Here is a 27,121-nt window from a genome sequence, read left to right on the forward strand (position 1 = left end):
GCTGTCACCCATATTTGGGTGATGCGGTACGGAACGTTAATAATTGATGTAGAGGGGTGAATCACTATTACAATTTACTCAAGTTCATTAACTATTTTCTTCTTCTTGGCGTAACGACCTCTTGGTCATGCCTGCCCATTAAGGGCTTACGAGACTTGTTTCCCTGTTGTACGTGGATAGTCAGTCCTCTCGTACAGGGGAGGGTTCGGTCTCGGTTGGGATTCGAACCGTCGAGGTGGTGAGCCCCGGCGCTCATGGGCCGATTTTCTAACCGGCGCTACCGCTCGGCTGTCGTTGACCCCCCCAACTTAACTTGTTTAAATCAGATAAATTATCCACGTATATTACCTATAATATGAAAGTCATCAATAGCGGCATGGCAAAAATGTATAAGTTACTTGAAGGAACCATTTATTGACGAAATTTAGATTAAGTTTTGGAGCATGTTGTACCATAGTTTAGGAATACATTTACCATTATATTTTTTTAATCTGTACAAAACTAAGGTCATTCAATTTCGTTGTATTGATTACTCTGCGCTTAACATAATTTAGGCTTTGGATAGAAATAGTTCATTGTAAGGAACGTTCTCGAAAACATTAACAATTATAGCACGAAAAATGTTTGTAAAAGAAGCAATAATTGCAGGTTTTAGCTCCTTGAGAATATCTTCCCAGTTGTCATTTAGGAATTGGTTCATATTATCGCCGAGCAGCTTGTCGCCATTGAACAGGTTCGTCAGTTGCATGTAGAACCGCGTGGTGTCCAACGTGGCTTTAATTTTGTTCATCTTATAGTACTCCTTGCCGTTGCTTCGTTTCTCCAATGCTCCATTCCACTTCATGGTAAAGTCACAGTTCACTAAAGAGAAAATCAGCCATTTAAAATTATGAACATTTGTCGTAGTGGCTTGCATTTTTTACAATCCATGTCCCCTTACCCATAGTCATGTTGCTGTGCCCTTCACCTTGAATAGGCAATATAAGCACTTTACCGTTGATTTTGTATTTACCAATGAGTGAAGTTACCGGTAATAGTAAATTCATCTCCATAACATGCGGAGATTCCGTGAAACCTCTACAAAAGTGTAATAAATAATTACTTGTTTGGTTCTTCATTTTCATTCCACAAATACAAGACATTAGCTGCTTTACGTACTTGGCCTTTTTCACGATGACATCCTTGAAGCCGGAAATATCCACATCTTTGAAGTTCAGCTCAATAGCGACAGGACCGTCGCCCTGTACAATGTCCATTGCATCGATTCGTAAAGGATCCAATGAGGCCAATCCAAGTGCTGGCACACCATCCTTAAAGTTGTGGAATGTGTTCGTTATAGCTTGAGTGATGCATGGGTCGTCTCCGGGATTACATCGTGTATATGATGGAGCTAGACGCAAACGATAAAACTGATTATTGATTGATAAAATTATGAAGTAATTTTTTCGTAAGACCAAATTAAAATACATGGGATGTTTTCATTCAACAGACCATGTTGAATACCCAATATATTTTAACTAGCGTGACTTCTGTTTTATTCTGTAAATCACAATCATAAAGTTATGTGATATGAAATTTTGTTGTAAGATTTAATTCAAACACTATGGTATGGTAGGGTTTTACAGCTACTCATTCAACTAACTTAAGGTATCATGGTTATTGTAGTGTGCATAAAACAAAGTATTCATCTTATACTTTGTATACAACTGTATTATACACAATCACGTTCCCGTGTTAAAAGATGACTGCTTCTAATTTGACTGTACTTTAATGTCTAAAGCCATGAGATGTTCCGTTTGATTACTTCAACATGTGCAAGATAATCAAGACTGTTGACGTAGGTTTACGTTAAGGAAGTACGAGAAATGCTGCAAATTTAATTAAACATCTTTCTTTAAATTCAATTAATTTAATGAATTAACTTATGTTCTATTTACATAAAGAACTGTTAAAACATGTATTTAATGAAATGAATAAAAAATACTGGTATGATACATGGTAAGTTCTAACTAGTCTGGTAAGGCAATATGCAGACCTTCTTGGAGTACAGTAATAAGAATGATCTAGCAAATATTTGGTAACGTAGAATTCGAGAATAATTTTTGGTAGTTTTTCTTTCATCAACAGGGAACAATAAGAAAAACTCTCAAAAAGTCACTAGAACTGGACAGAACCCAAGCTGATAAACACATCACAGCAATTTTTGTATGTATACTTTTTAACACCCCATACGTAAACATGCATAACAACCAGCACGTGTGTGAAGATGATTGAACACTATCGATGAGAACGAAAGTAGCAACGTGTTTTAAACCAGCTGGTGTAGACGGTCACGGATTTAGTGAATCGGGGATGCTTTGGAACCACTTTCAATATCACACTATTAACGCAGTTCTATAAAAAGTATAGAAGGTTCGCCACTCTGGCATACGTACGCAATTTAAGTCCACTTCCTGGAGCAAGCAACGTGCCAACGATCAGTACAGCCACCGAAGCTTGCATATTGGCTTTCTGGTTCTTGATATCAGTCACGAAGAAGAATCCGGATACCTTCAGAAAATTGAAGACTACGGAAACGGAGCAAATATTCCACTAGCCCTGTACACTACGCGCCAATGGAGCCGATCGTATGACCGCGAAGCGTAAAGTGAATCTAGAACACAGACTGCCACTGGAGAGTCTTATATATCGGTGCGCAACATGTTTGTTTTCTTCTTGTTCGCGTGTCAGCTTACGAGCAACCGAAAGCTGCCGGGCCGGTCGGTTCAGTCTGGATCGATCGTACGCTGCCATTAGCGACATACGTCAAAGCCGGCGCGGAACTGGTTGTGATGAGCTTTGCCGTTTTTCTGGACATCAACTGACCTCCCATCCCCGCCCCCTCCTTCCTTCCCTGGGGTGCACGCGCCCTGGCGCTGAGACAAACAAAGACTCTCGAGCAAGTGGTGAGTAATGACAGGATAGGTGTCACCCTTTTTTGTGTACATCCTAACCCCTAGAGGTGAGCTATCGTCGTCAGACATGGCGTGCGTCTATGAGCCTGTAATCCTATGCCCTTAAGTTTCTCGCACTTCTCGACATTCTAGACGATGTCTTCCGTGCCAGGCACACGCCCAGCAGGGGTTAGCTGGGTGGTGGTAGTGTTAAGGGATTTTCTAAACTATTCCAGAGCTCTGAGGCGCACCTCACAATTGAAAGGTTCACAATAATGACTAGGTCACTCCAATTTGATGACTTCATCGGTAAGAGTCGGACTATAGGGGTTTACCATTAGAATCTGTATCATACACACGGCAAACGAATAGTTGTTGGTAGAACGGAGATCGCCTGGAATTTCTTTGGGATTGCCATTGATAGGCCGGATTTTTACTAACATCCAGAAGGAAATCAGTGGATCAAGCCTTAATTGCGCGATACCGCCTTGGGGTAATGCCCACAACCGGGACGATAACATTGATTAGAAATAAATGACTAGGAAAGCTGGTGTGTCGCAGGCCGCAGCAACTCGTGGAGTCATGTGTCATAGGTAGACAGGTCGTTCTAGACCAGGGGTCGGCAAAGTCCAGCCCGGCCGGGACAAATCCGGCCCGACAACCAATTTTATCCGGCCCGCCCATAGATCCACTAGACTAGGCGATTCATCCAAAGCTCCAAAGATGATGAAAAACAACCCGAAAGCATGGATCGGTCCTTTTACCGATGGTTTAATGTTTAGCAGACATATATATTAAACCATTTTGAAATAGAGTGTCAATTTTGTAAATAGTAAAGTAACTTGAAACAGTGGTATAAGATAAAATATTTGAATTTTTTTAAAACTATTTTAACCATACGATGTTATTTTCGTTGATATTTGTACTTCAATAAAAGTTATATTTGTTTCGTTGTACTGGAACGTTGTACGGTTAGTAATGAAAAGAAGATACAAAAGTCAAATAAAGTATAATTTGAACGCAAATTTTTGACTAAAAAACATCGTTAAAAAATTAAGATTTTATGATGATAAGTGCCACCAGTTTCCTCAACATAGGTTTGATACATAGGTCCCCTTCATAGTATTATTTTTATGTTGCAGTAAAATTTTCTTAAGGGTCAAATTAGATCAGCTGGCGGGTCAGACTTTGCCGACCCCTGTACGATGGGATATATATTCTTCCAAGCAACCCATCGGAGACGTTACCAAGTAGTGACCGACGATCAGGTTGGTAAATCGTTCCGGTAATTTACTACTCAACGTCGTCGGCATGTCACAAAAGGTTAATGAAAAATCGGCGTTTTGTTTTTAACCTCACTCCACTTTTTTGTCGTTTGTTTTTAACAGTAGTGTTGTTTTTAACAATACTATGCTTCGAATAAATTTGTGTTATTGTAAATTTAAATAGTGGTTATGTGAGAAATCAACAACTTCTTTTTTAAAGATTATCTACCGGAGCTGTGTACGTACGCCAAAGAAGAACAGAATGTAAACTGGATCCCACACAAAAAACCAACGTTCATAACATTGAACCTGAACTTCACTGCAAAACGAAATATATTTATATTGTGTTTTCTTCCGCGGCAACATTCTCCTGCACTCGCACATAAGAAAATGCAAGTAGAAATCTATAGGAAGTTGTGCATAACACGTTGACGTCCTTGAAAACCGGAAGATGCATGCCTCCGATATAGCGGCTCGAGTCAAGACAAGTTTTTATGTATCAACCATGGTCAACTTGCGAAATCGCATTTGGAGCAGGAAATGTTGATCAATGATAACGGGAAATGCAATGCCATTGATGTTGCTAATAAATTGATGTTGATACCATATCTTGTGCATGGAATATTGCTGTTTTATCTCTGCAAGATATTTACCTTATGAACAGGCAGTTAGTGAAAAGACAGTCAGTGAAAAGGTCGGAAATGTTTTATATTTCTGTTGGCATCACGTTGCATCCCTAGAATAGGGCTCTTTAATGATTGTTTAATGGACAAAGTTTAGACGATAATTTACCGATGAATGCAAATGTTTTGTTGACAGTGGTTACAAATATTATCGTATATTGGATTTCGGCATCATTATGTCTAGAACCTAAGTTTAAACCTCCACCTATTACGTTTGATGGTTTGTAGGCACTACCAACATTATCCATGATGTGAAATACTTCGTGTTCGCCGAATATGGCGGATGTGGATTTGTAAGTATTTTTACACATATGAAAAATGATTAAAGTTTTCATTAAAACCACAGTTTCGACTACGGACCATGAAACTGGGGCTCAACGTGCACCACAAGCTGAAGCGAAAGAGAACGTTTCAAAATTGTTCTTCAACTGGCGACATAGTGGAGAAAAAGTTTATACAAGATGTGCATTATTATACGGGAGCGTTGATTTGGGCCATCCGCACAAAAACCACGCCTCATAGCGCTGGAGATTACATGGCGATCGACGTCGTGGCCATTTTGTATGTAGTATCGAATCTGACGATACATGGCTACGACTGAGAGAAATTTCAGTACTTAACGTTCATTTTGAGGCAACTTCCGAGCATTTTTAAGACAATCGGGGTAAAAAGTGATCCAGTAGGCTATCAAAGAATGTAAAAACATGCCAACATCAATAGTTTCGTCGGCTATGGTTAAGGTTCTGTTAAGGCCCACTTTCATTGGCCTTACTAATATCTTATTAAAGTACTAAACTGATGTACCGTTCATTGAAATTACTCAATTCAAATATCTTGAGTTTTTTTTTCTATTCCTGGTGAAAGCTAGTTTGCTTTCTTAATGGATACTTTAATCGGTATGATGTGATGGTTGCTTAAGGGACCTGATCTTGTTCCTTTCATACAACGGTCCCGAGGAATCACCTCCAAAGGTAAATCGTCGAGTTCCACAAGGTTAACGAGGCACCACTTTACGGAAAGTAAAAGGGTATTTTCGCTCTGTTTGTAGTTCCCACCGCCAGTCACCATCGGTTGATAATGTGCAGCCACTATCAAGAATACAAAGGGATCCAACCAGAGGCGGATCTACCTATGAGCGGACTGAGCGGCCGCGGAGCCCCAAGCTTAAGGGGGCCTCGTGGTGAAAATCCAAGATCGCAACAGTAACTACAGATTTTTCTTATTCTCACAGTGGTTGTACATACTTTGATCAAAGTTATTACAGATGTACTTTGGTATTGCTTAACCATTGTTAATTTTCACCTAAAACCTTGCCAGAATATGTTTTCATGAATCTTCTTTCTCATCTAATAATGTCCGTTTGACTTAAAATGTTCTCAATTTATGGTCCACCAGTTGTAAAAAATAAGTTCAATTTTAGCCAGGTATAGAAACATTTAGAGCAATGGAAATGTATGGAGGGCCCCCGTTCATCCAACCGCTTGGGGCCCCCGAACGGATTGATCCGCTTCTGGATCCAACTAAATGTGTTGATACTTTTTTTTTATGTGGCACGACATCCCCAAGTGGGAGAAAGCCTCTCTCCGAGGAGAGTTTTCGGTGACCGAAAGACGGTAATATTATAGATCGGTGGTCAGCCGTTCGTAACACCGGGGGGTGCCAGACTCGAGATTCGATCCCACACCTGTGGTGTGGTGTTTCCTCGCGCTACCGCTGCGCAACTCCTAAACTAGTGATGATACTACTACTGTAACATCGATGAGAGCCTCGGCGTTTATGGGCTGTTTTTCTAACAAGTGTAATAGCTAGGTTGTCGAAGATCTCCCGTATACACAACAAACTATTTCAAAATTAATAGAATTACATTAATGGGATCCTTATAACAAAAATGTTGATACTAGCTGTTGATTGACTATTTGTTTGAGTGGTTTAAGATCCCAACAAAGTAAATCATCAATAAAATATTAGCTAAGTTTGCATCTCGAATTTGTAATAATAAAGACAGTTCTGCAATCGATAATTTGTTTTCTTCTCTTATTGTCATTTGTGTTTTTCTCTTTTTTTTGCAAGACGAGTTTGTTCATCGCCCACCATTTAATAAATCCACGTAAATTATAGTCAAGTTAATTTATTGCTTTGTGCATCTTGAACTTATTCCCAGTAATAAAGCTTATTTCGTTACGCCAAATACAGCTCACTGTACGGCACCTTGCTGAAAACGTTGCCAATAACGGACTCGAAAATCTGCGTAAAGGCCGCCGCGATTGCGGGCTTCAGTTCCTTCAAAATATCCTGCCAGTTGTCGTTCAGGAATACGTTCATATTATCGCCGAGCGCCTTGTCTCCATTGAACAGGTTCGTGAAGTCCATGTAGAACCGCGTGGTGTCAAAATGCACCTTAAACTTGTCGATCTGGTAGAACTGTTTGCCGCTCTTTTCCACCAGCTTGCCGGTCCATTTCAGGCTGATGTCACAGTTTGCTAGGAAGGGGTCGGGGGGGAAGGTGAGGAGGAGGAATGAAACAAATCGTGATGGCCATAAGTTGTAGCTTGTGTCGCGATGCTTACCCATCGTCATGTTGCTGGAGCCTTCGCCTTGAATGGGGAGGATCAGCACTTTGCCGTTGATCTTGTAGCCACCGACGAGCGATGCCACCGGAACGAGCAAGTTGAGTTCCATTTTGGTTGGGTTGGGAGTAAATCCGCTACAAATTGCGTGAAAGTATGTTGAAGAGTGTCGAGACACACGATCATCCTCAGAGCGTTATGAATTGCCTTGAGATAACATATAATATTTTATGTCTTAGTTTTTTATACCTGGCTTTCTTAATCTCGGCTTCCCGGAATCCGGTTAGATCCACCTTCCGGAAGTTTAACACGATGTTAATCGGTCCGTCGCCCTGCACGATGTCCATCTTGTCGATCCGTAGCGGATCCAGCGGCACCAGCCCGATCTCCGGCACACCCTTGTAGAAATTCCGGAAAGTAGCCGTTATGGCTTCCAGTAGACAGGTGCCATCCTCCTGTTTGCAGCGCGAAAAGGAGGCAGCTGGAAATGGAAACGCAAAAAACCCAGGTTCATGATAGAACAATAAAAACCGACGATACATGCGTGACGCTTCATTTGCATAACGATATGTGTATTAGGGTGGCAGGATTATGCTAATTCTACCAGCAATCAATCGAAGTTTTTACTGTGAGGCAAGGAACGAAGCTTTGGTCATTATTTTACAGCAAATAAAATGTTAATATCACAATTAACCGCACGTGTTACAGTTTCATCCGGTCACATGGCCCATTCGAATGATAAACGTTACGGGCTATGCGCTAGTGAGTCGTTAAAGCAACGTTTATATAAAACAACAAGTTCGTTTGGCTAATGGGAAGCGCATTATTTAAATTGCACCGTACCGCACCACGAGCGCCTGTGGGTTCGGCGCGTGTATGGATTTAGTTCAATTAGAAGTGTGTTCAGTAACGAGTTGCGAAGTTTTTCCATCACGCAACGTTACAAAGTTTCACTGGATGGAGATTTGAATGTCTTAAGGATGATGAAGCTATCATAATTTTTTTTTTGAAAATTGCACTATTCAAAAAAGGGTTTATTATTACGGGGATTTTTTAATTGCTATCTATCCCTGTCCACCGCAGGCCCTGTCCATCGAAATACCAAAGTAAACGTTGGTCAATATTTTGAGCAATCAGTCAATATTGACAAATTTATTTAGAAGATCACCATGCTTGTGACGTCAATGGCGTCATCAAGCTCTTATTGATGACTAATTTGGCCACGTACGATACACACATTTAAGTTAGATAAAAAATGGATTGTAATTTTTGACCACCATTGAACGGCTCTTGTGTACAGTACGCGTGCTGTTGCGTGTGCCAAAGCTATTAGTGTCACCCACAGGTATCGGCGCCACCTGTTGCCAAGAAGAGAAGGTATCGCTAACTGTGAAGGCCTTTCAAGGGCACGAACCGGCCTAAAGAACGTGTGGACAAACAGCCGCGGAAGCTGCTTCTCCAAATATTTTTTTTAATACGGCACATCGCACATTCGGAGATCCATGTGCGTTATCAAAGCCCGATCATGAGTGAACGATTTTAAAAGAGTAAAATAAAATAAAAAAAACCTATGCACTGATCCTGATACTTACGGAATTTAGCGGCCTGGCTAACGCTGACGATGGCGGTGGCCAATAGTAGGGCAACTGCAAGGGGCTTCATAATTATGAGCGCTTTTTAAATCAAACTAAGCCACACAACTGACCGCTGAGATGATATGTTTCTCAGCGTTAGACGATCAGCACTGATTGCACGATACGGACTGGTGCCTGCAAGTAGCGTACACCATGGTCTTATATGTGCTCGCCATACCGTTGCGAAGCGAGCGGAATTTGACGCTGAAACAAAGGTGTTGGAAACCGGGCATAATATCCGTTAGTAATCCAAGTCAGAACAAAAATCATCGTAAGGAACCAACACCACTACATCGGTGTCTACGGATGCTGCGGAGCCTGCCATGGTGGACGGTGGTGAGAACGAGGCTCCAACAGAATTCTCGTTTACGGTACGAACTTTGAAGTGAGTTATCAAGAGGTCGCTTGCCGTTAGTTGTATCAGCCGCGTTTCACTATGGGGTTTTGATAGCGTATGAGCTTGACTTTTTTTGCGTTTGTTTGTTACTAAAGGTTAGAGTATGTTGAGAAAACTGAAACAATATACTTGGTCTTGTCATAACAGATTGCTATATAACCAAAAATAAAATATAAATCAGTATAATCCTTGGCACGGACTTCGAACGAATTTTAGATCTACGAAAATGCATACAGCATCGTTCATACTACACATGCCCAAGGGTTTCTTCGACGTGATATGCATGAAATTTGGCAGCTCGGATCGGATTAATTCGATCGATGTCCATACTAAGGCTGTAATATGTTTGTGTCCGTGCCAAGGCTGTAATATGTATGGAAATTCATTTATTTCTATTTTTTTTTGTATGTCCTTTTTATGAAGTTTTTGGACCGAATGTTTTCGAAAAGCTATTAGTCTTGGAGTGTTTAAACAAACTAAAAGTTACGAGAATTATGTTTTAAAGAACTGCTACATGGAATATGGCTGGTTGTGGATGTAATGCATCTGTAGTAGCGAATACTTCATATATTATATATTATACGATCGGATATGACCGGATTGATTCGATCGAAGTCCGTGCTGAGGCTGAGAGTATTTTCACTCGTAGATGACGTAGAACAGAAACGGATGAAGAGCACGCTCATGATAATAAATTAAAGTTCAATTCGATTTTTACTCTAACTAACTCGCCCTTAGACAGAAAACCAGTTTTAAGACTGACTTGACAAACAATAAATTTTATTAATAAAATTTAATTTAATTTAATAAAAATTTCTATATACATATGACTCAGAGAAACTCTTCCTTGGAATGGGAACACACCCTGTTTATGTGATCATTTTATCAACATTTGGAAATTTCATGTAATTATTTCATGTAATTATTTCTTAATCAAACATTTTTTTCTTCATGCTTAAACTTCCGAGCTCATCCTGAGAAGTATTGAACCATTGTGCAGGTGAAGAATTCGAATCTGTAGTGAGGCTGCAAACAAATACAAGAGAACTTAAAAAAACTTGGCCATCTTTCACCTCCATCCACAATTTTTTCAAAATCCCAAGGTATGCCGAGCGATAAATTTTGAGTGGGAAGCACGACACTTTATTGATCATTGAAGAGACGGAAAAAGCACGAGTCTGTAGTCATCTTATGGCTATGTTCGAGAGGAGAAGAAAAACCTTGACGACGGATGTCTGCTCGCTATAGTATGCAAACACTACAAACGATGAGCCCCCGATAGTGCTGTAGGGCGTTGAACTTTTGCCTTCTATTGAGCTTAGTACTGTGATCGACGGTCTGATCTTGACTGGTGAGTCTCATGGTTTACGAGTAGACTGTTTATTTTTTTTCCTAAATGGCCGACGTCACTCTTTACAACCGGATAGCTGTGTTTCGAGGTTAACAACTGCTGAACTAACTGTTTAGCGCTACTAACCTAGCGTTAGCCGGAAATGGACAGCCATAACGTTGTTTCCTGAACTGGAACTTCTAATTTGTTGCTGTGTAGTTGTAGTTTGCTAATTGCAATATGTTCAGCGCCAACTAATGGCAATCTGTTTTAAAATTAACCATTAAGGAAGTTATTAAATTTTTCTCAACACATTTTCGGCAGATCAAACTACCACAGTAAAGTATCCCGTATCACACTGATTAAAAGGGTTAATTTCAAAAGATGAAAATAAGAGGTAAGGAAGTGCGAATTTTTTAACCGATTTATTCCACTAAATTGTACCTTGACGACGCTGTAATCGACCGGATTGCCCTTAGTTCATTTTTTGCGCAATCAATATAAAGTGTTTGTAGTATGATCATTCAAACTAATTTCTCACCGTGAAAAATCGCCAAACAATAGGAGGTAAATGCTTAGGTAATTATCAATGTTCCGCATGATTCTCATATAGGCTCAACGAACCTCACAGTCGGAAATGTTTCGACGGGCATAACGGACGCTGCCGGTGAACTTTTTCTAGTTCTCAAGTTTGTGCCCTGGTCTGTTTAGGAAACCGGATAATCATCTACGAGAATGCTTGTTCCATTAAGAGTGTATCGTGTGAGTCTTTTTTTGCGGATTGAGCATTCGTTAGAACACTCCAACGCCGTCAGACGTCATTGAAGTTTGACTGTACGTGGTGTGGGGGTCTTCCAAACACCTGTGTGTATTATTTGGTTGGTTTACATTTCGAGACGGACACCATGTCCAATATATTCTCATACAAATTCAAACATGAATTATTTCACAGCATTTAGTCGGATGTTTCTGATTATTTTTGCAAAACATGTTTTCAAAACCGTTTCGTGCACCACGCACGTCTTTCATCCGTATTCCGTATCAATGCGAGGTATTACGGCTATGAACCGGAGTTCAAAGTGGACACCTTGTGACCGACTACATAAGACAGTATATATGACCAATAAAAAAATATTATGTGGTTTTTACATGAAGAACAGGGAGGCAATACATCTTTTGCTAAAAAACTGAATGAACTTGCCCGATATCATCTAGCCTGTTTTAAAGTTTTCATCCTCAGCACGGACTTCGATCGAATTAATCCGATCGAAATTAGCTGTCAATTTTCGGATTAACTCAATCGAAGTCTGGGCTGAGACTCCTCCGCCGGCGATGTATATATATGTATTTATATATATCCCCCGGACTTGTATATAATGTATTTGGAGACATTCGGAGCCGTTTCTCAGATTTTAAAACAATGAACATTGCATTTGAAAACATTGGGTGCTCTCTTTCAAGCGATGTGTATTTTTATGTTAACGGTACTTTTTCATGTTTACTTAAGATGATCATGGAAGTTTAACGGTTTTTTAAAAAAGGTCTTGTGTAAAGACAGTAGAATATTAAAAAATATGTATGAAATGCGCTCTACCATCTTCACTGCGGCTCGATGAATTAAGTGTTTGAGAATATATGAGACACGGTGTACACTCTCGGAAGCTCTATGCTGTACCATTGCTGCACTCGTTGGTTGTTTATTCGTTCCACATTCTACAGTGTCTCCCAATGGTGTATAAAGTTTGTCCGGCAACGAAATGGAAATTTGCATGACCTTGCCGTACCGACCAAATACGGCTGCCAGTGAGGTATATCTAAGTAATTTCGTTCATCCATTTAACGCCGCACGATTATGCGTTAAAGTGAGCGAGGAGAAAAAAAAGAGTAAATTTATAGGCAGAATGCAGAAAATTTATTTCCTTTTTTATTTGCGATATTCGTTCCAAGCGCGTTTACATACACACGAAGCAATACGAATTCACATGTAGGTGCAAATGACAGATAAAAAAGTAACCCCTCAAAAGGACCGTGCGTTGGAGTTTGGTTTCAAACGCAATCCAACCAGTTTGAACCATCTTCCACTTCCGATTTCAGGACGTTTCACATTTGCATAGGAATTACTTTATTTTTGATTCATTTTTCATCCTCAACTTTGGATGTTGTTTTACTCTTCTCGGTTGTATATTGTTTTTTTTTTTCAAATTTTATTTCACAATGCACAAATTTTATCATCAAGATGCCACAAAAATGCTTAAATACATGGTCGCTATACTTGTATCGCGTCACTAATCCGCTGCACCACGCTTATCATCACTGGCCGGTGCCTCGGACATCGGTTGATCGTTACCCTGCTCCATTAGCGTCGGCTCCACCTGGCTCTGCATCATCGGTTTCCGTTGGAGGTGCTGTGGACGTTGAATGTCGGCCAGTAAATTATGCCTTTCCGGTTCGTAATCGCAATCGGTGTGCATCGCAGGAGAGGGCAGCAGCTGAGGGGTGCGCTGTTCGTTCTTCACTGGTGTCGACTGCGACTGGCTTCGGGTTTCCGGTTGCTGCTGCCGCTGAAGCGCTTCTTGCCGTTGCCGGTGGTAAGATTTGTCGGCCTGAGTTTGTACAGGTGGCTCTTGCTTAATCTGCGTCCTAGCTGAAGTATGTTCAGTTGTCGGATCTTGCAGAGCAGACACTGCCGTAAGAGCCATCAGTCGAGTACCGAGGGATTCGGCTCGTGCCTGCCCTTGCTCTTGCTCGGCATCAATGTTTCGTCCTTCGGTAGAGTTGATGTTATTATTGTTATTGTTATTGTTGTTGACACTATCGGTAACAGTGTCACCGTTCTGTTCCTCACCGCCTTCGTCCTCTCGCTTGCCACCGTAGAATACCGCATTGCGCAGACCATAACCCGAGTTAAAGTTGTCGCTGTACTCCACCTTGAACTGGTTGTTGTACATATTGTGGTTGCGCTCGTACTCGTAATTGTTGGGTTTCAGTTTTGCCGCCATCACGTCGCACTCGAGAGACATCAGGCTGTTGCTCAGCTGATCCTGGAGGTTAGAATAGCGACCGGTTGCATTTCCCAGGCTCCCAGCCCGGATAAGCGAGCTTAGACTATCCGGTTTGATCGCGGCGTATTCCGCTACCGACGGTTCCCCGAACCGGTGCTCACTGGTCTGATGTGGCCTTGCGTTTTCTTGCATCCGTTGGGCTTGCAGCTCGTGTTGTTGCTGCTCCTGCTGCTGCTGCTGTTGGTGTCTATGCTGTTGCCGCTGCTGTTGATGCTGCAGGACATTACTCTGCATAGAATGTGCCAGATGATTATGATTTTCCATTCCATCGGAGACTCTTTTCTCATCGGCACTACCACCAGCTCCACCAGTTCCACCTTCAACGGTGTTGCCGCCCTGTTTGGTGCGCCCATCACCACCACCACCAGGACTGGGATCACCATGTGACGGAAGATAGTTCAGTACCTTCACGTTGGGATCGCTTTGAGCGGATGGATTACTACGGCACATGTAGTTTCCCGAGCTGTTCACGCTCGTCAGGATGGTGGTGGGGCTCGGGCTGTCGTTCATGCTGCTGGTGTTCATGTGGTGCACCTTGGCCGCCGTCATTACGCCCGCAATTGCCGACCCACCCCTTTCGGCACCCTCAGCGCTCTCGTAGCAGGTGGGTCCAGTCGGTGTGCGATACTTTGCCAGGTGCTGGTACACCTGCTTGATGCGCTCCATGTTGGCGCGGGATGCAATCGCATGGTTCACCATTGGCAGCGGATAGTCCTTGCCTACCAGACACTTTGCCGCCCGCTGCACACTCTCCGAAGCGTTCCAGGGCTCGTGGATGAAGCGCGTGGGAAAGTTCTACAATGAAAAGAAAAACAAACAAATTTTTAAACGAAATAGGCTTCATACTCGCAAATGCGAAATGAAAATAAAAACTAAAACCCAATATTCTGAATTACACGTCTTTAAATTTTTCTAATATCGATGATGACTTTGAACTTGAGCTTGTTCAACAATTATAATCTCTCGTTTACAATTAAACTATTAAAAGCTTAAGAACATGAACGATGATAGATAAAATATTGTTCAATATATTTTACGACTTGAACTAATTGAAAATTAGTTTTTCAACCGATCATGATGGTATGCTGTTTAAAAACTTGATTTACTTTTTTCCAATGTAACTATTTGTGTATTTCAAAGTAAAGTCCATGTAGGGTTTTTTTTAAATACTGTTGAATTATTGTTTTTACACTTTGTTTTATTACAATTCAGCAAATATAAAAATTGCAGTAACTTGCAAGGACATTGTATTGAATTAACAATTTCATTTCAATTCAAGATTATAATTGAAGTTTGACTTCATCATTAACATGTAACAACAATAGAGCATATACGTCAATAGTTTAATTTCAAGAATAAGGCTAGCTTCAGAAAGTCATTTCCATTAAAAATGGCTAATTAGTTAAAGAGGATTTTCAATCCAAAGCAATATGTTGAAAAATGAAAATTAATCAGAAGATATTGGATCATAAAAGTTTGGTTGGCTGTAATTTATTGTTATTTGTAGATTTTTATAAATTAAAATCTTTAGAGACTCGATCGAGTCGTATCATTGATTCGTTTGATTCAAACAGAAACTCCAGAGGTGTATGTAAAAGTCTATCACTGATCGGATGAAATATAATTAATCTGTATAGGCGTGCTTTTGGAGTATAGCGGACTTACTGTTGGGGTTTAGCGGAACTCCCAAATGATTAACCGAGATTTACCTTTAGCACCGGCAGATACCGCCGAATGTAGTCTCCGTTTGGGTCAGCTTTGCGACCGAATTTGACCGGACAATAGCAGTGGAAAAACTGCTGGAAAAAGGAAGAACACGACAGCCACATCCACATGCCGGCGTTCACTGACCAGTCCGCATCGAGCAGCAGCTCCTCGAACACCTTCATCCCCTCTTCCCACGAGATCCATAGGTCGCCCCGCGTTAGGAAGCAGGCGACGGCGTGACGCGCCAGATGATGGATCCATCCTTCCTCCCGCAGCTGCGTCATGATCGCGTCGATCCACGGGAAACCCGTCTGCCCGCTAGCCCACTTCGCCAGTGCCTCCGCATTGCGATCCCACGGAATCTGCACGCAGATCGGGTTGCCGGCCATCTTGTCGAAGGTAGGGTTCTTAGTGGCAGCGCAGTAGAAAAACTCGCGCCACAGCAGCTGCCCGTGCAGTGACAGGGGTGGGCAGGCCTTTTTGATCTTCTTGTACAGATCGGTCAGCTGGTAGTAGAACAGACGCGTACTGAGACACCCGAAGCGCAGGTACGGCGACAGACCCGTCTGACTGGCGAGCAACGATTGCGGCGTCATCTTGGGACGCCCGAACGAGGCAACCCACGCCTTCCGCTCGAGGTGGCGTTCGAGGCGAGCCAGCGCTTCCGTTTCACCACCGATCCAGACTGGCGGTCGTAGCGCTTCCGTTTCGAAGCCGAGCTCTTCCAGCGTCGGTACACCGTACTTGTCGTCGTGATCGTCGTACTGCGGCGTGGTAGCGTTTCCGATCACTTCCAGCGTGATGGTGGTTTCGGGCGGTGGTGGCGCATCCATCGAGGCAATGATGGCCTGGAACTGATGGTACGTCAACGGTGCTCGGCCTCCATTCTTTTCGATAATTCTGGAAAAGAAAAACCAAATGTGAGTACAACGCCATTGCCGAGCCGATCGGTACGAACCTTTCCAGATTGTACAACGTATGCGAGGCGGCTGAGATGACTTCGATGCCGAGTTCTTTGCACATTTCCGAGATGTTGTGATCACGCACGCGACCGAACGGTTCGGGATCCTCCTCAAACGTAAGGCAGGTAGTGTCCCATTCTTTGAAGAGCTTTGGTAGAGCGTCTGCAGGCTGGCCACGGATGACGAAAAGTCGGGAATTGAGCTTTCGCAGGTTACGATCCAGATCGTCCAAGCATTGTAGTAGAAATCTGTTTTAATAATTGTAGCAAAAGAATTGAATTTTGTTAAGAAAAATTTACAGAACTTCAATTCAACTGGTAGTAGATAAAGGTGATATTATACATCCAAAAACACCGTAAGTCAACTTTTAATATATTTTCTTATACAGTAGGCAACAGTTTCACAAACATCGCCCAGTATAAATACCGAAGTTTGTAATATGATTACTTTATATGCTATTATTCAATATAATGTTTATGGCATTCTCATGGTTTACTATCACAACAAATGTTTATTATCAAGTTTACAACCAGTGGGACATTCCTACACGTCTGTTCTCCTTTGGGACTTCCTACAAGTTTAGTACATGCGCTACGTGCTTGCCTTAGATGCTGCTGACGCTTGACTGCAGCGATTTTAATAATGAGTTGCCGGCTAAACATTGTAAGTTTCTTATCATCGTGACTGTTTATTTCTGTGTTTTATAAACCTTTATTTGCCTGCCAGCTGCTTAACAGTGTTTGATGCTTTGAAGATCAACCCTTTAGGTGTTTATTATCAATACTTTAGGTGTTTATTTATGTAGAAAACCATTTTGAAAAGCCAATTCAAAATCCAAACATATTTTCCATGATTGAAAGCTCTAAGTCGTTATAATGGGATGCATTACTCTTAACATGGAGATAAAACTAAAAGTTAACCAAAAACATCCTAGAGATATTGCATGAAATTACTTCTTAAAGACAGATAGTAATAACAAATTTAAAAAATAGAAGAGAGAGAGAGAGAGATAGGGTGAGAGTCAGTCAAAAGCATAGGCAGAATACAATCCGCATGCTACACAAGCAATCTATGCACAAAACACTCCTTTTTCAAATAATGATGTAACTATAGAACCAGGGGGTCCGCGACATCCGAGCGGTAGCGCCGGTTAGAAAATCGGCCCATGAGCGCCGGGACTCACCACCTCGACGTCGTGGATTCGAATCCCAACCGAGACCGGACCCTCCCCTGTACGAGAGGAGTACGACTATCCACGTACAACAGGGAAACAAGTCTCGTAAGCCCTTAACGGGGCAGGCATGACCAAGAGGTCGTTACGCCAAGAAGAAGTATAAGACCAATGTTGAAGGCCTCTGCCTGTCTAAAAAATGTTTCAAATAGTAGTAGTATTAACACAAAAAGATATTAAAATGTTTCCATCACATTGGGTCAAGTGGATTTTGCAATATTTGCACAATGGTTGGTGTGCATTTTCTTAAACAAATAGTTTTTCAGCTGAAGATCTATTCAAATAAAATAGACAAAATGCTCGTAAAAACCAATAATACTCATTGGGTTAAGATTGTGTAAAGTGTTTTGTGTAAGATAATAGTTTATATTTTTAGTATTTTTGTTATTTGTTATTGTTTGACACAAAGGTGAGATTTAATTTTTGTAACTCATTTGCTTGTTCATAAAAATATTAATCGATAAAAATGTTGTTGCCAACATATAACAGCAACTAAATAAAAAAAAAAATCCACCTGCAAAGCAATCAAACCTACCTACTTGGCAAGACATGCGTCATCAGGCTGAATCATACTTTGCTAGTTTTCTTTTACCAACTACGTTTGTTGGATTCTATCGACATTTCAAAGAAAAGAAATTCAAATTGAAGCCAATTCGCTTCAAGTTAGTTTCCTATCAAACTTGGTAGGAAAAAGGTAAACTTTAAAACCGCGCGTTAACTACCGTGTTTTGTTGAACAATGTTCGTATGAAGGCCTGCCGGGCCACGAGTGTGTTTCGATGATGAACAACGGTTGCATCATTACCTTAACCGGTGGGTTGGTTTCTGCACGAAAAATAGTAATGTCAAGCGGTTCTGATAGTACCGCGGGATGATGAGAGGTGCAAAATCAAAAATGTGATATTGATCCCAAAACGTAGTAAGCACAGGGATCACAGGCAAAAGCCAATTCAAGCGACGCCCCTCATTGGTTTGGGGTGGACGAGCTGGTTACGCCAGCAAAGGGCCACCAAAAGGGAAGCAAGGGCTCCATAGCTAGGGGCCAGGGAAAAAGAAATGAAAGGGAGGGGTCCGACAGCCGCGACTACGTAACAACCCGGCTACCATGAGCTGGGGCGTTTTGCGCTCACATTGCCTGCCACGTGATCGGATCTCGACGACCGGTACGGCAGTGTGCGCGCCCCTAGAAGTTCTACCAACTGACGAATCTACGTCGTTGTTATCGTGTAGCGCCTAGGTACAGTGAGTCTGTTTTCCCGGTCAGTTTCTTTTTTTGTACGGCGGCGTTTGGTGGAAGAGAGATGCTTTTATAATTACTGTATCGATCGATTGTGCCAGCGTTATTAATTGATTACGTCGAGACGCGATTCCGGTCGCGAATCGGCCAACTATTGCACAATCGGAGAGATTGTGGCGAATATTTTGATACGTTACGTATTCAAAGGTCATTTACAAAGTATTATTCATGCCATTCCCTTCGGTGGTAGAGCGTCTAATTTCTATTTTAATCATTTTTGACCTTTCGTTGGTTTCTGGAGAATTCAGTTACCATTTTGTTTTCTCCTACACCAAGTTAGTTGAAATATTATACACCGACATGAAGATCACTATCTACAGCAGGGGTCGGCAAAGTCCGGCCCGCGGGCCAAATCCGGATCGCCAACTGATTTTATCCGGCCCGTAAGAAAACTTTAGTGCTTCATACAAAAAGTGTTTAGTTTGTTTTCTTACAAAATAAGCATGAAAATGTTTAAATAAGTTTAACGATAATATTTCTGCTGTTTTATCTTTAACCACTTTTTAAGTAACTTTACTATTAAGAAAGTTGATACTCCATTCAACAGGGTACTAATTTGAAAACATCAAATCATCGTGTAAGGTATCCGGCCCGCGCTTCCGGTTTCTTTTAAATCATCTGGCCCTATTTAGTAATTGTATGCCGAGCCCTGATCTACAGTGTGAGCAAGTTATTAGGTAAACCCTTGTTTTAGTACCATGAAAAAAATGAACAGAAATGTATACTTTAATTGGATCTGTCTAAAAAGTGATTGATTTGCTCAAAGTGTGTTTGTATTACTCTTTTCGTTATGTTTCCCCCTCTTTTTGTAATTTAAATTTGAGAAAGATAATATAATATCTATAATTTGAACTTGCTTCATAATTATTCGTTGTCAATTAATATTGTGTTTAATTTGTATAGTTATGGAACAATATGATGCCACTCTGGGATTTTAATGTGTCACAATACACCCTGATTGGAGTCACCGAAAGAAAAAGTATGAAAATCACATTCCAAACTAATAGGCCGCGATAGCTGCTAACGCAGGCTGAGTCCAGGGTCAGTTCTTTTAACATGTGTTGAATGTGTGAATGTTTTTTTTACTCACAGGCCTCCACAGTAAACAGAGCCAACCACCACCACGGCAAACGCATTAAAAAGTGCATCGATGCAGTCGGAGTTGCAACACATTCAAACCGGCTTGCTGCTAACGATGATGCCCGGCCACCGAGTAGACAAACACAACCAGTTCATCACTTACGTCCCGTCTCGCCCCCTTCATTAGAGAGGGCCTATAGTGGATCGGTTCAATGTTGGCGTGGCACTGAGTAGCTGATTGTAATCGCAAATAACTAAACTGCACACGATGCACTTTTTGCACCCGCTTGGCGTAGTTTTCTCTGTAGTAGTGGGTGCATGCTATTTTACTGTTTGCAAAAAGATTCCGTGAAATTTACGCGCTCTTTATCGTTTTATATGATAGCGCCGATAAGCATCACAAAACAGTTTCATTTGGCAAAGCAAAGTAGCCCCCAGATCGGGAAACGAGTTTCGGGCTTATACGTGCACAATGCATCGCGTAGTGTTTGTGAAAACAGTGATGGCTTATTATTGCATAATGCTGGAAAGAGTCGCAGGAAATGCGAGAAGTTGTTTGTGCACTTTTTTTGGGAAACAAAATACGTTCTTGTATAGTGTGATGTTGTTTTGCATGGAGTTTTACACGATTAGCTGATCGTGTGCAAGCTTTATATTTTAAAGTTTTTGAGAATGAAAGTTAAACTGATTTTTGTACGAAGAATTTATAGGAGCGGAAATATGCATTGACATAAGAAAAATGTATTTCTTAAATAGTTTGAACAGTTTATTTTACTTAGGACCTTTTAAAGTGATTCTTCTTATGGTTTTCATCGAATTGTAATGGTTCCAAAAATTAGTCATTGGATCACTTTGACAAATTTGTGCAACTTAACAGTTTGTGAATAAACATTTTTAATTTAAATCGACGGGGGTGTGGGATCGAATTTCGAGTCTGGCACCCTCCGGTATTACGAACAGCTGATCACCGATCTATAATATTACCGTCTTTCGGTCACACAAACAAAACTCTCTTCGGAGAGAGGCCTTGTCCCTCTAGGGGATGTCGTGCCACATAAAAAAAAAAAAAAATTAAATCGACATCACCTTCAGTTTGCGGACGGATTGTCTGTGATATTTGCAAATTCACATTATGTGGAAATCCAATCGGGATACGGATCTACCGAGCTGATTTAAAGAATTCCGGTTTTTTCCATGTATTTTCCTTATTTTTAAACAATAAACATCTTACCGCCATTTGTTGATGCCAACATTAGAGCTGCCGGCGAACCAAGGGTCAATGATGAACACGCATCGGAATGTCGTGGCCCCGCGCAGTCCCTCCCTTAGGGCGGGATTGTCGTGTAGTCGTAGGCCCTTCCGGAACCAGTGCACGGTGTGTTTATCGCGAGGCTTGCTGGTCAACTGCTGCCGATGCTGCTGCGGATGATGATGATTATGGTGCGAATGGTGCGAATGATGGTGATGACTCTGTTCCTTGAACGGCCCTTTGCCACCACCGCACATGTCTTGCTGCATTTTCAGCTGCGACGATGTGCCTGATGCGTTCTGCTCCCTCTCCGAGGAACCGCCACCAGAAAAGCCGCTCATTCCGGCAGTAGTGACGGTTCCCGAACTGCTCTTGTAGTGGCCAATTGCCGACATTTTCTTCGTCATGACTTGATCTGGAAATGGGGAATGGGAAAGAATATTAATTTGTGCAACCTCATAAGATTTTGCGCTTTATACTTTGAACTTATCGAAATCTAAATTGGCTTTTCTTGGCTAACACATTTCCATGAGGATTAACTTATACCGAAAATTATTAAAACTTTTAAGCTTTGTAACTTTTTAATTGTTTAAATAACAAAATTATTTTCTCACGCTTCTAACTGACTGCATTTGATCGAAAAAAGTATTTGATTATATTATAAAAGATTATAAAAGAGTATTTGATCGAAAAAAAGCATTCAACGAATTATTTTTTAAATGTTTAGATGAACAAGAATATCATGTGTTCAAGTAATATGTAAAAAATCTACTACAAAAACAAGTACATAAACAAATACATCAACATAAATTTACATTTAAATTTACCACAAACAGGGCAGTACTTTTCTGCAAATAAATAACTTACCTTACACACCAAGTGGAGATTGCAATAAATGCTTTTACTATGTTAAAATGGCTCGTTCCAGCTAGGTTGAGGTACTTGTGCAGCACTTTTAAGTAGGATCATGTTGTGGAACCATGTTGTATGATAGTAATGTTGGTCTTATGGTGCTATTAACGATTGAACGATGTTGCTGCCGATGATAACTTTTTTTTAATTCAATCCCAATCCCTTAACAGTTCACTAGCTTTAGGGATTATTTAGTTTTCCGCGTTTATTCGTAACCTAGTATGACACACACATAAAAAATTAAGATAATGCACTTATTTTGCACACAACAAAGCACAGTTCTATGGAGCACTCAATAACATAGCAATGATCTTCTTATCAATTCACCAATGTGAATAGCATGTGCATTAGACGCATGGGACGATTGACGTTACATTCACAATCATAACTTCCTTGATGAAAAAAAAAACAAGTTCCAGCAGAATACTGCACTAAGCGCATTTAAGAGGGAACACTAGTTGGTAATTGTGCTCGTAGAGGAGCTATTTTACATCGATACACAAGTGTATACTTGTGTGAATAGCCCGCGGTAATGATGCAACGCGTCCATCATGGATTTACTAAATGATCACCGTATATGACACTCATCAGAACACTACACAAAACCTGTGGGCTCCACATCAACCGGATGTCTAACACACACAGTCATACAGTTATACAGCGCAAATGATCGTTGATGATTGATTATCGATTGCTTCGATCAAGACGATTACGTAACGTAGTACAATGGAGAAAAATAGGGTGACACGATCGTTGGATTTACTTTTAACTCACTAAACCACTTCCGGTTCCTCCTTCAATGCCATGAGCTAGATATCTCTCGAGAAACTACATCCACAACATCCAAACACTCTTGCGCGACTGACGCCAGGGGTTGGAAAGTACAGCCCAACGGTGAAGTACACTGGAGGAAACAAGAATAGCACCACCCTGTTTTTTGACCATATTTTTTATATTTCCATAAAATTGGAGCTTTTTCGAGATTGGTACGTTATTACAATCAGTTTCACAACTTTCTAGTGGATTACGGTCGCTTTAATGTGGAGAATTACCACTTAAACCGAAAAAAGCCTAAAAACGGAGAGGAAATAAAAATAGCACCACTTTGGTTTTTGTTCAGCAATTGAAGATATTTAAAAAACTAATAATCTTAAATGAGTTTTTAAGACACAAGTAGTTAGTATGGAACCTAAACTACAGAAATATAATATTATTAGTCGTGTGTTATTTGATTTTCCAAGCCATTTAGAAGACATGGGTCAGGAACAGCATCGCTTCGCTAAAACCGAGCTAAACATCAAAACTGACCATGGTAGTAGAGGGTTGTTCCCTGAAAATCGGTCTAAAAACCTTCCGATTACATATCATAGCAGTAGGGTTGATGAAACATTCCGGTAACGACGGCCACAAGGACAAACGCGGGAGTTAAACCCAGCTTACGGAGATGGATATGCGAATAATTTATAAATAAGGAGCAAACCAGGGACGAATAGTGATTCTAAATCATGCAGAATTCAACTTAAGGTGCCAATAAGACATTTGCAGCAAATTACGTTGAGCGGGGAAAACTACAAGTAGCCACAAAGATTCCGCAAGTCTAACATGACCGAGCGACATGCATTGAATCGGTTCAAATTCGCTTTAAGGTATACTTGTTGCAGCGATGCCTGAAAGAAAGTTCTTTTCTTGCTAAATAAAGTTCATTCTTGGTTTCCTACATGTTTGACAATAGTTTTAGCTAGATCTTGAACAAGAACCTGGTGTTAAAACGAGCTGGAACGTTGGTGGTGTTAAACCATTGCTATGGGGAGCTCTCTCACTGCAACGAAAAGTTACCTTGCCATGCATCTGACTGACAATGAAGTTTGATGTACTAGAAACAGGATTAATTGAACAAAATTAAACTTTGATGAGCTTAGATTTCGTTTTACAATAAAAATATACCAGATTCCATGAGTTGATGTTAACTACAGGTTGGATTCCTGATATAAGAATGGAGCTATCAAGATGGCCAGCAGGTTCTTTGTATCCTTATCTCATAAAAAACCTTTGGCCTATTCATGGTCATCGTGGTTGTCTTCAAATGTCAAACAATGAAGCAACAATTAGGTGCTAATTCGTATTCGTGAATGCTGGGAGCGCCATGTGCAGAACTCTCTGAAAAAATGTATTTTGTACCTCCACATCACCGCGTATTGAAGGGATTAGATACAAATACTCTTATATTTACTAATAAAATCATTAAATTATATTTTAATAGAGGTTTTGTTAGAATATCTTCAATTGCTCAACAGAAAACCAAAGTGGTGCTATTTTTATTTCCTCCCCGTTTTCATGAATTATTGGGTTTTAACGTTATTAGCCCACGTTCATGCGACCGTAATCCACTAAAAAGTTGTGAAACTGATTGTAATAACGTACCAAACTCGAAAAAGCTCCAATTTTATGAAAATATAAAAAATATGGTCAAAAAACAGGGTGGTGCTATTCTTGTTTCCTCCAGTGTATAACGTCAGAGAAGTTTTCCGAACAGCGGGAGAGAAGAAAAGAACAGAGAGAACGGTACCTACATGCTTCGCCGTGGCCGCGAGATGGATGGTAGTCGGGGATGGCCGCGACTACTAAGGCTTCGCGACTGGCTACCTTTACGGCCAACAGGGTCATGTAATGTATCTGAGGTTGGCAAACTATTTCAACAGCAGACCCATTTCCTTTTTCAATTTACATATAATCAACGAATTGGTGATTGTAGGTTTATGAATTAATTGAAAATGTATGTAAAACAGCAGATGTATTTATGTTATTGCACTTTGCGCTGAGAAGTTCACTTTTTACATGTTTTTCCAAATCTCCTAAAACAATACCTTACCCCAATACAATACAATGACCAAAAGTTGCATACTAGCTCTGTTTCTTCAGGAAGCAACTGAAATTTTGAGCTATATTACCAGTTATTTGTCCAGCAGTAGTATTATTTTTTATATAAATTATATATATTAAAATAATTTGAAATCTACAGATTTCTGAACAACCGGATACAATTTGTTGCCGAATTGGAACGCGTTTCCAGGTTGTAGCTCGCGACCCCTGACGTAAAGTACGTTACGCAACCACGCTGTTCTGTAAGCGTCGTATGCCACTATTGCTACCCTATGGAAGCTGATTTACCTTCAAGAGAACTGGTCTCTGCGCTACTGGCCAGTGCTCTACTAAGTCTTCGTCATCCATGCAAAAGTTTGTGTTTCGGGAAGCCCGTTTGCTTGCTGTGCGTCTCCAGTCGGAACGTTTCCTGTGTTCGTGGAGACGATTTGATGTAACAGTGGGTTTTTTTTCAGTTTTGGTGTTTATGTACTTCTTTCAAACTGTTGCTGCCATATGGAACAAGAAAGTCCGAAAACGCGTGCCTTACAATGTGACTTGTACGTTCCTTTGAGTTTCGCCCATTGGGGTTGGATTGTGGTATTTTATGATAGTTGAGAGGAAGGAAGAGGGTAAGGTTCGCATGTGGAATAACCTTATGTAGTCTTCTTTTCTTTTTTTTATCACATATTCTTTTCAATTTTTGTTTAAAACACTTCATGTAAGTACGGTTTGGTGGGGTAACGAACATCTCTAACGTTTCAATCGGGAATGTAGCTTTGTAACTTACTAACAAGCACATTACTAAGAAGCACATTTTGCATACTTTTGAACTACACGAATAAACCATAAAAACGTTCAATTTAAAGTGAAAAACGATCACATTTCTGTAACATATGTAAGCGGTTGAAATGATTCCATTGCCGGTAGTTATGTTCACAACCGGAAAACTGGAGCAAAATCAATCCTCCTTCTTGGAAAATCGTTTTTCCTCGTCGCGTGCTCTTATTTAAATATTTGCATCCACACCAACTGATATCACTGAGAAACTAGAATCTTGTGTCGTTTCAGTTCGATACGAGCCTTGGAAATAACGTTTGAAAGAAATGTTCAAACCATGCCACGTGGCTTGGAAGGTTGAACACTTTTTTGGAAGGTTGGACATTTTTTTATCACTTTTTAGTTGGTTTTCATTATTAATGGCACTTACACACTGTTTGGTGAATGAATAGCAGAAATAATTACTTTAAGAACTAGGAAAGCAGACACTCTACAAAACAGGATTCATATATGTCCGCACTGTTCAACGTAGGCTACCGAACTGTCGGGAGTAGCATCCGGTATCAGTGCCGCGACCGTTCAAACGAACGTGCTTCAGTGTGGTGAAATAGGATGGGAACGGAAGAGGGTACCTTGCCGGCCGAAGGGAAACGGTATGGATTTCAACGAAGGGGGGACAATTGCCAACCCTCTGCCAAGAGACCGAGAGAGAACGCTTACAGCAGGAAGTGGGACCATTAGGGCGAGGTGGGGAGGCATCTGTTGTGTTCCAGACACGACGCATTCAACGTGACTTGCTGCGTTGCCAGTTGTTATGTATTTATATAAACGCTGGGGGTACACCCTGAGTCCACTAACTGCCACTTGCAAGCAAGCGCCGGAAGGTAGTCCTGCGCGGTGTCGGTCACCGCCGACGCAAACACACGGGGATAACTGGGACGGTGACCGCTCTATGCCGCAGTCGAACTAAAAGACCAAGAATCTGGCTATATGTCACAGTGGCCTGTTGCCATTTATGTATAGAAAAAGGTATCATTTATTTCCACACGATTCCTATCGCAGTGTTAACGGATATTACATAAACAATTTAAACCGTAAACAGCCTATCGAGCATGTAAATGTTATCGATTAGGTAATTGGTTAATGATATTCGGCGAATGGATAACAAGGGTGA

General features: G+C 41.0%; 2 protein-coding genes across 2 annotated transcripts; both read right to left on the reverse strand.

Moving 5' to 3' along the window:
* Positions 1 to 550: 550 nt before the first annotated feature.
* On the reverse strand, positions 551 to 9,247 carry LOC131284689 (protein takeout-like). Its single transcript, XM_058313553.1, has 8 exons — positions 9,041 to 9,247; positions 7,698 to 7,929; positions 7,449 to 7,585; positions 7,064 to 7,361; positions 4,181 to 4,226; positions 1,159 to 1,310; positions 941 to 1,077; positions 551 to 861 (listed from the first exon to the last, which is right to left on the reverse strand). Exons 1-8 carry the CDS (start codon positions 9,108 to 9,110, stop codon positions 551 to 553), a joined length of 1,383 nt encoding a protein of 460 aa, XP_058169536.1. The 5' UTR covers positions 9,111 to 9,247.
* Positions 9,248 to 12,919: 3,672 nt separating this feature from the next.
* LOC131284691 (cryptochrome-1-like) lies at positions 12,920 to 21,803 on the reverse strand. Its single transcript, XM_058313554.1, has 4 exons — positions 21,379 to 21,803; positions 16,537 to 16,788; positions 15,581 to 16,478; positions 12,920 to 14,666 (listed from the first exon to the last, which is right to left on the reverse strand). The coding sequence occupies exons 1-4, from the start codon at positions 21,801 to 21,803 to the stop codon at positions 13,095 to 13,097; spliced, it is 3,147 nt and encodes a 1,048-aa protein (XP_058169537.1). The 3' UTR covers positions 12,920 to 13,094.
* Positions 21,804 to 27,121: the final 5,318 nt, after the last annotated feature.

Source organism: Anopheles ziemanni, chromosome 3, assembly GCF_943734765.1.
Source record: "Anopheles ziemanni chromosome 3, idAnoZiCoDA_A2_x.2, whole genome shotgun sequence".
Classification (NCBI taxonomy): Eukaryota; Metazoa; Arthropoda; class Insecta; order Diptera; family Culicidae; genus Anopheles; species Anopheles ziemanni.